This window comes from Hyla sarda, chromosome 4 (genome assembly GCF_029499605.1).
Source record: "Hyla sarda isolate aHylSar1 chromosome 4, aHylSar1.hap1, whole genome shotgun sequence".
Lineage (NCBI taxonomy): Eukaryota > Metazoa > Chordata > Amphibia > Anura > Hylidae > Hyla > Hyla sarda.
In genome coordinates, this window is record NC_079192.1 from 270,628,009 (window position 1) to 270,640,048 (window position 12,040).

The 12,040-nt window shown below is 40.7% G+C and overlaps 1 protein-coding gene across 3 annotated transcripts in view; it reads left to right on the forward strand.

The window, feature by feature from the left end:
* MDM1 (Mdm1 nuclear protein) overlaps window positions 1-12,040 on the forward strand; it is a 51,868-nt gene that overhangs the window by 8,874 nt on the left and 30,954 nt on the right. For 2 of the 3 annotated variants that reach the window (XM_056574194.1, XM_056574192.1), the window contains exons 6-8: window positions 953-1,092; window positions 2,873-2,972; window positions 9,757-9,795. In XM_056574194.1, coding sequence (XP_056430169.1) covers window positions 953-1,092; window positions 2,873-2,972; window positions 9,757-9,795 — 279 coding nt within the window. The remainder of the gene's footprint in view (window positions 1-952; window positions 1,093-2,872; window positions 2,973-9,756; window positions 9,796-12,040) is intronic. The other variant, XM_056574193.1, reaches the window with a different exon arrangement.

A 12,040-nucleotide genomic window follows, 5' to 3' on the forward strand; every position in this document is an offset into this window, starting at 1 on the left:
GCTTTCTTTATAAAGAATAATGGAAGCAAATGTGTGAGTGCCACTCCATTCTGATGGGAGATTCGAATCCCTATTTAAGAGATTGATTGTGGGGGGGGGTCCTACCCCATTCAGACAGTTATCCCCTATCTTTCTTGACACCATCAATATGATATAATCAGTTCTAGGACGTCTTAGAATTCTAAGTCATATCTAATCCCCTCTCACTTCTGCTTTTATTTTGTTTCTACGTGCACCCTTGGGAATCTGAGGTGCAGGGGATGTAAAGCTCAAGAGAGTCACACCTCCTCAGTTACTTTTCAGTTGGCTGTTGGGTGAAATGTACATAGCAAAACAAATAATAACATAAGAAACTATATAAATGTGATATCACTGTAATAGTACTGACCAGCAATGGGAATAATGGGGGGATTTACCTAGAGTGGTGTTTCATATGCATGCCACTCCTGTGTGAAATCTGCCCACTTCTGCTGCTCGGGATTTATTGAGAGGTTCATTCATGTTTGTAGGTGTAAATTGTAGATGAGTAGTAGTAGACAATAGTAGCGGCACTCACTGTGATATGCAGGGATTCTTTATTGAGGAGTCCTCAATAAAGTATCCCTGCATATCACAGTGAGTGCCGCTACTATTGTCTATGTCTACTCAGCTTGCATCCAGTAACTTATGCGAGCACCGCTGTATGGGACATTAGAGGAGGTCATTTGTAGTGCTACTTGTTCAGTACTGTGGTTTCCAGGATTCACGTCAGGATCTGAGTGGTGCTCATCTTTTCTCATCTGTTGGGCTATTCACATGGACTGTTCAGTTTCCCGCTTAGAAGACAGCACAACAGAAAAAATGGATGCATTACTGATGCCTTTTTTTCTGTAATACACTAATACACTTGTCTGAAACAAGCCTTTTTTTACTTTTTACTGTTAGCTATAATATGACTAATAATTTTGACTAGGATAAAAAGAAAGACATTACTACAGTGGAAACTGGCTCTCCTTGCGTGGATACATCTCAGAAGGAACGTGAAGAATTCGTTAATAGAAAGATTCTTAAAGAAAAAATTGTTCAGCAGCTCAAAACTTCAAAGTATTATAGGTATGAGTTATTTTCATTCTAGAAGTATTAAGGGGAAACTGATAGGAGGATCCTTAACCTGATATACTGGATTATAGTGCGGGTAATCCTGATCAAAACACTGTTCACCTCATCCAAATCCGTCCAGCCTTTCAGAAGATATGAACAAAAATGTATGTATGAACATTGGCAGAAACTAGCAGAAGGCGTTACTATTGTCTTGTTTTCATTGTCAATACATCCATGGTAATGCCGCCATTGCTAGTTTTTGCTAATTAGTATAAATATATTTGATCTTAAATCTGGACAGGTTTGCCAGAAAAGGGTCACCTGAACTGTAGTGCATGTGATCCGCCTATCAGTTTCCCTTTAAAGCGATAATGTTTTTTCTGTTTGAATTATTTAATATTTTGCATTTACTTTTCTGTAGAGTAGCCATTAAACTACTGTAAACTGAAACCATAACACATATAAGCTGCATCTTATAGCATAAAAGTCTCTGATATGAATACTCCCTAAGGGTCTATTTACACTTACAGTATTCTGCGCATATTTAAAGGGGTATTCCGGCGCTTAGACATCTTATCCCCTATCCAAAGTATAGGGGATAAGATGCCTGATCGCGGGGGTCCCGCCGCTGGGGACCCCCGTGATCTTGCACGCAGCACCCCAGTTAAAATCAGTCCTTGGAGCGTGTTCACTCCGGGTCTGAGCCCCCTCCCATAGGCTTGCATTGAGGGGCGGAGCGTGACGTCACATGGGGGCAGAGGCGTGACATCACACACCGCCTGCCCCGTGGTCGCCGGTAATCAGACCCGGAGCGAACATGCTCCGGGGACTGATTTTAACTGGGGTTCTGCGTGCAAGATCACGGGGGTCCCCAGCGGCGGGACCCCCGCGATCATGCATCTTATCCCCTATCCTTTGGATAGGGGATAAGATGTCTAAGCGCCGGAGTACCCATTTAAGTTAATGCTGCATTCAATTAATTAAATTACATTGAAATCTGCAGCTTGAAATCCTGCGCATCAAATATGCTTAGGATACTGTATGTGTGAATACACCCTAAAAGGGAACCTGTCATCAGATTTTACCCTATATTACTGTTGAGAACAAATTATGTAGGGTAAAATGGGCCTGCTCACCATGTGCCGTTGTCTTCATTGTCGTCGGCAATAGTGAAGAAAATACGTAGTCAGTAGTCAATGTGCTACTGCAGCATGATATACAGATATACTGCCGAGGTCACATCTCTATTTTAAAATCTCGCTCGGACCCAGAAGCAGTGCTGTCCCTGTACTTGAAGCTTCTTCTGGGTTCACACGACTTCACTGTGCAGAGGGAGCATATTATTGACATATGAGATGGGCCAACAATTGTAGAGGGTGCGGGGTCCGTTCTGCTCCCCGGCTGCACACCTTTCTCTGCTTACTTCGCTGGTGCAGTAGAACTACATAGGGCCGCCACGGCAAGCGATCCCTGTGTGTCGATCAACAGCGTGAGAGCAGGAGAGAGACGGTGCGGACCTTGAGCCTTCCTCTCCTTCTGTTGGCCCGACTCCCAGGGGAATTTTATCTATACAGGTATGCCTAGAATAGGCTTGTGAAGTCTAGGTGAAAGTTTTGCTTTACAGGAGTCTTTATATGGTAGACCTTTGTAACATAACATTTATTTAAGTGACTTTTATTGTAACATTTTGCATAGAAATTATATACATATCTAGAAAAGTGTTATTACAATTATCTATGGAAGACGTTGATATTGAATATATGTCTGATAACAATTTTTTTTTACATTCCAGTAAAGTAAAATCCGAGTATTCTGCAAACTTTTTATCACCTTCAGACTATAAATACAAAGATGGTGCATGGGTGAGGACAAAATACCAAGAAAACGATCAAGTGAGTAACGTATCTGAGGAAAAGCTGTGTTTATGCTTAAAGGGGCTATCCAGGGATAGAAACACAGAGCTGATATCTTCCAAAAACAGCCCCACCCTTGTTCTCAGGTTGTGTGTCTTATTACAACTCCATGTACCTCAATAGAACTGAACTGCAATACCGAACACAACCTGAGTACCTATCCCTGGATAACACCTTAAATAATCTTAGCATGTTTTGGTGAATGTCACCCTAGAGGGTTGCTCCAAGATTATTATCTGCATGTGTTCATACAAACTTTTTGCATCTAACTGTTTTGTTGTAAAACACTTACTAGGGGAGATCAAAATAGTCAAAATAGTCAAAACTATCAAAATAGTCTAGAAGGAAAACCGCTTTGTGACAATTAGCAACCAATCACAGTTCTGCTTTCATTTTACCAGAGCAGTTTAAGAAATGTAAGCTAAGCTGGGATTGGGTTTTCTTTTAGGGTACGTTCACACATACAGGATCCTGCGCAGATTTGATGCGCAGGATTTGTAACTGCAGATTAGATGCTGTGCTCAGTCATTTAGTTTACATTGAAATCTGCCTCAGAAAATCCTTTGCATCAAATCCTGCACATCAAATCTGCACAGGATCCTGTACGTGTGAACGTATCCGTAGACAGTTTTGATTATTTGCGCCATTGAACTTTATTTTTAAGCAAACAGATTAAACAAAGGACAAATAAAAACAAGAGGGGCGCTTCCTAGTGAAATGTTGTTAAAAGGGTGTTCTGGAGACATCTTTTTTTTTCTATTTAACTGTGCTCGGGGTGCAGTTAAATATAAAAAAAAAAAAACTATACTTACCATTTGCTCCTCCACTGTGCCCGCTATATCTGTGTTTGTCCCCCGCCACGCTTTGTTGCGTCTCTGTTGCACAAGGATCTTACCACGTTCAAAGCTGGGCTATGACTGGATTTTCTTTAAAGGAGTTGTGCGATGCCCTGCCTTTCGGAGCTCCGCTCGCAGCGTCCGGAAGTTCATTACTCCGAACGCTGTGTGCGGGCTTCCGTGTTCGTGGCTGCCCCCTCGCGGTCGCACCCCCTTCCAATAGACTTTTGTTGAGGGGGCGGGCGTGACGTCACGAGGGGGCGGCCACGAACACGGAAGCCCGCATACAGTGTTCGGAGTAATTAACTTCCGGACGCTGCAAGCGGAGCTCTGAAAGGCAGGGCAGTGCACAACCCCTTTAAGACAATTTTGATTATCTGCCCCTTAGAACTTTTTCATACAGGACAAAGAGCAGAGGGGTGCTTCTTGGAGCTATGTTGTTAAAGAGCTATTCTAGTGAATAGTTTTTCTATTTAACTGTGCTTAGGAGGCAATTAAATAGAAAAAATACATACTTCTCATCCTTGCTACACCACCGTGCGATCTCAGAGTCGTTTCCCCACCATACTTTGTTGCGTCTGTGTTGCATAGGGACCAATTAGGACTGTGTAGTGACACCACTGAGCACAGTTAAAATGAAAAAAAATTCTCCTTTAAATCCTGTATAACCTTTTTCCATTTTGGCACTACTGGTCTCAGCGCCTCCTTCATCTTCAGTTATGTCATATACAATACTTTTTTAACAGAAAAACTGTTCTTTCTTCCCCTTTAGACCCCTCTCCTTCTCCTACTTGCCTTCTGGGCTGATTGTTTCCTGTTAATTCATTGGTAATATCTGTACACATGAGGCAGAGAGGAGATTCATTTTCAGCTTCACTGAGAGACCTGGTTATAGTTGCAACCTGTAAGATTCTAGGAGGAGAGAGCCCATTCTAATTGGTGGCTCTGGGCAACAAAGACAATAGGGGAGATTCATCAAAAACTGTGCTGAGGAAAAGTTGACCAGTTGTCCATAGCAACCAATCAGATTGCTTTTTTCATGTTTCAGAAATGAAAGAAGCAGTCTGATTGCTATGGGAAACATGTGGAATTTTCTTATGCAGAGTTTTTGATGAATCTCCCCCAATGTTACTATAAGACAGCCTAATAAATCTTCACCATGAAGACTGTTCTGCTACAGCTGCTGGTTCTTGTAAGTGTTTCTAGTGCATGGTTCTGAGATACACTGCTTGTTACTGCTGTGTAATGTCCTTTATGTGTTTTTGGGAGTAGGATCTCCTCTTTTCTCTGCATTCTGTGTGTCAGGGATGTCTCCTGTTTTTTAGAATTTATTTATTAAAGTATAGTAGTAACAGTCTTCCACAGCCTTTCTTGTGCTACAAATGATAGTCAAAATCAGGAAAATGTTTTTATTTGTCATACCAGTTCTTACTGCTTACTAATGTAAACAAACAACAAAAAACGTGGTTTCAAATGGCTGGAAGTGCTCAACCCCAAATGCGGTTGTGCATTTATACTGGGGGAGCAGATCCTGCCCTTGTAGTCCGTTGCTAGGGGCGATCCCCAGCATAAAAATGCATACAATGGAGGATGCCTGCGGCGGACTACAAGTGCCACAATAGAATCCTACACCAGATAAACGGTGTGGATATGTAACAATTAGAATACAATACAAGAATATGGATGCACTACTGTGGTAGATGTAAACAATACATTGGCTATCCCTCAACACTGATGTTAAAATTGAGACATTCGCCAGTGTATCCTTATATGAAGGACACACCAGAGCCCGCACACCAACGCCAAGGTTTCTCATTTTGGTGCGAGACCTAACGCTAGTCCTACCTGTGCTTGATAAACAGAACAGGGGCCAGTGGGCAATTACGGCAGCATTCGGCTGGCTCACAACTTCCTTCCAGATACCCTCCAGTGTTACTACGCACACATGCAATGGGAGGAGGGAGGCAAGCTGCAAGCCCCACCTGAGTTGGCTATTATGGGTGCCTGGCCTCACAGGTGCTTCCTTAATGCTGCCTGGTAGATATTCAAGGCGCATTAATGTTGGAGTTTACACACCTCCAAATTTAAAATTTAAACAAACAACAAAAAACGTGGTTTCAAATGGCTGGAAGTGCTCAACCCCAAATGCGGTTGTGCATTTATACTGGGGGAGCAGATCCTGCCCTTGTAGTCCGTTGCTAGGGGCGATCCCCAGCATAAAAATGCATACAATGGAGGATGCCTGCGGCGGACTACAAGTGCCACAATAGAATCCTACACCAGATAAATGGTGTGGATGTGTAACAATTAGAATACAATACAAGAATATGGGTGCACTACTGTGGTAGATGTAAACAATACATTGGCTATCCCTCAACACTGATGTTAAAATTGAGACATTCGCCAGTGTATCCTTATATGAAGGACACACCAGAGCCCGCACACCAACGCCAAGGTTTCTCATTTTGGTGCGAGACCTAACGCTAATCCTACCTGTGCTTGATAAACAGAACAGGGGCCAGTGGGCAATTACGGCAGCATTCGGCTGGCTCACAACCTCCTTCCAGATACCCTCCAGTGTTACTACGCACACATGCAATGGGAGGAGGGAGGCAAGCTGCAAGCCCCACCTGAGTTGGCTATTATGGGTGCCTGGCCTCACAGGTGCTTCCTTAATGCTGCCTGGTAGATATTCAAGGCGCATTAATGTTGGAGTTTACACACCTCCAAATTTAAAATTTAAACAAACAACAAAAAACGTGGTTTCAAATGGCTGGAAGTGCTCAACCCCAAATGCGGTTGTGCATTTATACTGGGGGAGCAGATCGTGCCCTTGTAGTCCGTTGCTAGGGGCGATCCCCAGCATAAAAATGCATACAATGGAGGATGCCTGCGGCGGACTACAAGTGCCACAATAGAATCCTACACCAGATAAACGGTGTGGATATGGAACAATTAGAATACAATACAAGAATATGGATGCACTACTGTGGTAGATGTAAACAATACATTGGCTATCCCTCAACACTGATGTTAAAATTGAGACATTCGCCAGTGTATCCTTATATGAAGGACACACCAGAGCCCGCACACCAACGCCAAGGTTTCTCATTTTGGTGCGAGACCTAACGCTAATCCTACCTGTGCTTGATAAACAGAACAGGGGCCAGTGGGCAATTACGGCAGCATTCGGCTGGCTCACAACCTCCTTCCAGCGCCTCCTTCATCTTCAGTTATGTCATATACAATACTTTTTTAACAGAAAAACTGTTCTTTCTTCCCCTTTAGACCCCTCTCCTTCTCCTACTTGCCTTCTGGGCTGATTGTTTCCTGTTAATTCATTGGTAATATCTGTACACATGAGGCAGAGAGGAGATTCATTTTCAGCTTCACTGAGAGACCTGGTTATAGTTGCAACCTGTAAGATTCTAGGAGGAGAGAGCCCATTCTAATTGGTGGCTCTGGGCAACAAAGACAATAGGGGAGATTCATCAAAAACTGTGCTGAGGAAAAGTTGACCAGTTGTCCATAGCAACCAATCAGATTGCTTTTTTCATGTTTCAGAAATGAAAGAAGCAGTCTGATTGCTATGGGAAACATGTGGAATTTTCTTATGCAGAGTTTTTGATGAATCTCCCCCAATGTTACTATAAGACAGCCTAATAAATCTTCACCATGAAGACTGTTCTGCTACAGCTGCTGGTTCTTGTAAGTGTTTCTAGTGCATGGTTCTGAGATACACTGCTTGTTACTGCTGTGTAATGTCCTTTATGTGTTTTTGGGAGTAGGATCTCCTCTTTTCTCTGCATTCTGTGTGTCAGGGATGTCTCCTGTTTTTTAGAATTTATTTATTAAAGTATAGTAGTAACAGTCTTCCACAGCCTTTCTTGTGCTACAAATGATAGTCAAAATCAGGAAAATGTTTTTATTTGTCATACCAGTTCTTACTGCTTACTAATGTAGTTGGGCCTTGAAGAAAATGTGTCAACAGAAAATGAACTATTGTTTAAACTGAGTTTTTATGTTAAAAATATTCCTTAATTAACTCCTTAAGGACGAAGGCATACCTGTACAACCTCGTCCCACTCCCCTTCTATGATGCAGGGTCACAAGCTTACCCAGCGTCATAGCGGGGGGAGGGGGGGGTCCCAATGGCTGGGTGGTCCCAATCAGCTGCCAGGACCCGTGGCTAATACTGTACATCACTGATCCCCGTGATACCCGGCATTAACCCCTTAGACGCCGTGATCAAAGTTGATTGTGGCGTCTAAAATAGAAAGAAATCTATCCCGGTGAAACTGCAGTGTCCCGATTAGCTTAGAGGATGGCGGGAGGGCCCTTACCTGCCTCCTTGCCGTCCGATCGTATGGGGACTTTAAAATTGTGTAAAAAAAAAAAAAAAAAAAAAAAAAAAAAAGTTAATAAATGTGAATTATTCCCTTCCCGAATAAAAGTTTGAATCACCCCCTTTTCCCATTTAAAAAAAATTGCATGTAAACAAAAATAAACATAAACATATGTGGTATCGCCGCGTGCGTAAATGTCCAAACTATCAAAATATAATGTGAATTAAACTGCACAGTCAATGGCATTTACATAAAAAAAACAAATTCCCTAAAGTAATGTATAAAAAGCGATCAAAAAATCACATCAAAACAAATATGGTACCGATAAAAACTTCAGATCACGGCGCAAAAAATAAGCCCTTATAAAGCCCCGTATACGGAAAAATTTTAAACGTTTTATAGGGGTCAGAAGATAACAATTTTAAACATACAAATTTTGGTACATGTTATAATTTTTTTAAGTAGTGAAATAAAATAAAACTTATATAAATTAGGTATCCTTGTAACCGTATGGACCTACAGAATAAAGATATGGTGTCATTATTACCAAAAAGTGCACTGTGAAGAATGGGAAGCCCCCATAATTTACAAAATAGCGTTTGTTTTTCTTTTATAATTTTGCCCCACAAATATTTTTTTTCTGGTTTCGGCATGGATTTTGTGGTGAAATGATTGATGGTATTACAAAGTAAAATTGGTGGCGCAAAAACAAGCCCTCATATGGGTCTGTAGAGATAATTGAAGGCGCTATGATTTTTAGCAGATGAGGAGGAAAAACAAAAGTGCAAAAATATCAAAACTCGTTGTTTAAGAATTGTTGGGTCATATTTTTTTCAATTTTTATTTTATTTTACTATCTATATTATATATAAAAAAATCCTTGAATATTGCAGTTTTCAGTCCTAAAACTGGCCTAAAACTGAGCTGACATAAAAAAGTTTGGTTGGCACTACTATAAAGTCCGGATATAAAGACTGCCCTGCAGTTGAGAAAGGCTATCCAGCCATAATGCTGCACTTCATTTGCTGTAAAACTTGCATGCTTAAATAAAATACAGAAGAAGCATTATCTTGACGAGTGCCGCAATCCTTTGTACAACGGAGCTGAGACTTCTTGTTCTGTCTGTAATGATAAGGAGGATCTGTATAGCATTACAGTGAAAGAAAAGATAAAAGCAGCTCAGACTCCCCTCACTGTAGAATGAACTCTGCACAAGTCATAGAGGTCACATTCTTACAAACCCGCCCTATCCAAAGAATAAGGTCTGGAGATGTTATTTGTGTCTGTGTCCATGAGGCCCCTGTAATATACTAAAAATTAAACCAGAAAACATATTAGGTAAAATAAAAAACTAGACACATTTACTTCAGGGGAATGTATAAAATATATATGAGTTCAGTGTATTTTATCTGTCGTCATATTACAGTAATTCTGGAGGAAAGGGACATTTCATGTGTGCTGTTTTGTTTGTTGTTGAATTCACATTGCACAGCTAGGGGGCAGCAATGAACTGTTTTGTCACCGTACATTATATTCTAGCATTGTGCAGTATATTGACCTGTTCTCTCTTCCCCTCCTTAGGGTTCCTCTCTCAGTGTAGGCTCCATGTGGGTTGCGGAGGTTGGTTCCTAAGCTCTCTGTTTCTTCTTGTCTAATTTAATTTGTAGTAATGATGCTCACTGCAAAGTAGTGCAAATGCATTGTCTGTACTACAATCTATGTTCTGCTCTCCACATACACATGAAGATCTGTCATTTATCATTTATTACAGTAAATAAGCATACCTTTTATATATAAAAAAAAAAAACACTCCAGACAAAACTGATATGCCTAGTGTAGGTCAGAAGAGGGATGGTACACGACACAGGGATCCAGAGACTACCAAAGAGAGTATCCTGATGCCATGCCATGCATCTCCAATTTTTTTTAATTATTTTTTTCACAGCAGTTAAATACCGTATATATATATATATATATATATATATATATACATATATATATATTTTTTTTTTTTACATCAGTAATTACATTGCCTGTACAGGTACTAACATTTTGAATGGTTCTGGATAGGAAATGTTAGGCCACTTGTTTTAGGCTAAATGTTAGGTCACAGTGCAGTCCCAGTGCTTAGAAACGTATAGATAGATGTTATTGATCTCCGTTAAGAGATGTTGAAGTGATATTCCAGGATTACATAAACAGAGCCCATTTCTTCCAAAAACTGCGTCACACCTGTCCTCAGGTTGTGTGTGATATTGCAGCTTAGTTCCATTGAAGTGAATAGAGCCTCATTGTAATACCACACAACCTGAGGACAGGTACGGTGCAATTTTTGAAAGATATTAGCTCTGTTTTTCTTTTCCTGGATAACCCTTTTAATGTATTTAATATAGCAACATATACAACAGAACTGGAACCAGATAAATGAATAGGAATTAATTAGTTTTAACCCCTTAAGGACGCATGACGTAAATGTACGTCCTGGTGAGGTGGTACTTAACGCACCAGGACGTACATTTACGTCCTGTGCATAACCGCGGGCATCGGAGCGATGCCCGTGTCATGCGCGGCTGATCCCGGCTGCTGATCGCAACCAGGGACCCGCCGGCAATGACCGACGCCCGCGATCTCGCAGGCGTCCGCCATTAACCCCTCAGGTGCCGGGATCAATACAGATCCCGGCATCTGCGGCAGTGCGCGATTTGAATGAATGATCGGATCGCCCGCAGCGCTGCTGCGGGGATCCGATCATTCAGAACGCCGCACGGAGGTCCCCTCTCCTTCCTCCGTCCGGCTCCCGGCGTCTCCTGCTCTGGTCTGTGATCGAGCAGACCAGAACAGAAGATAGCCGATAACACTGATCTGTTCTATGTCCTATACATAGAACAGATCAGTATTAGCAATCATGGTATTGCTATGAATAGTCCCCTATGGGGACTATTCAAGTGTAAAAAAAAAAAATGTAAAATTAAAAGTAAAAAAAAGGGAAAAATCCCCTCCCCCAATAAAAAAGTAAAACGTCAGTTTTTTCCTATTTTACCCCCAAAAAGCGTAAAAAAAATTTTTTTATAGACATATTTGGTATCGCCGCGTGCGTAAATTTCCGAACTATTAAAATAAAATGTTAATGATCTCGTACGGTGAACGGCGTGAACGAAAAAAAAAAAAAAAAGTCCAAAATTCCTACTTTTTTAATAGATTTTATTAAAAAAAAAATTATAAAAAATGTATTTAAAGTTTTTTATATGCAAATGTGGTATCAAAAAAAAAGTACAGATCATGGCGCAAAAAATGAGCCCCCATACCGCCGCTTATAGGGAAAAATAAAAAAGTTAGAGGTCATCAAAATAAAGGGATTATAAACGTACTAATTTGGTTAAAAAGTTTGTGATTTTTTTTAAGCACAACAATAATAGAAAAGTATGTAATAATGGGTATCATTTTAATCGTATTGACCCTCAGAATAAAGAACACACGTCAATTTTACCATAAATAGTACGGCGTGAAAACGAAACCTTCCAAAATTAGCAAAATTGCGTTTTTCGTTTTAATTTCCCCACAAAAATAATGTTTTTTGGTTGCGCCATACATTTTTTGATATAATGAGTTATGTCATTACAAAGGACAACTGGTCGCGCAAAAAACAAGCCCTCATACTAGTCTGTGGATGAAAATATAAAAGAGTTAGGATTTTTAGAAGGCGAGGAGGAAAAAATGAAAACGTAAAAATTTAATTGTCTGAGTCCTTAAGGCCAAAATGGGCTGAGTCCTTAAGGGGTTAAAGGGTACTCCGATGGAATTTTTTTTTTTTTTTATCAAATGGTGCCAAAAAAGTTAAACAGATTTGTAAATTACTTGTATTTAA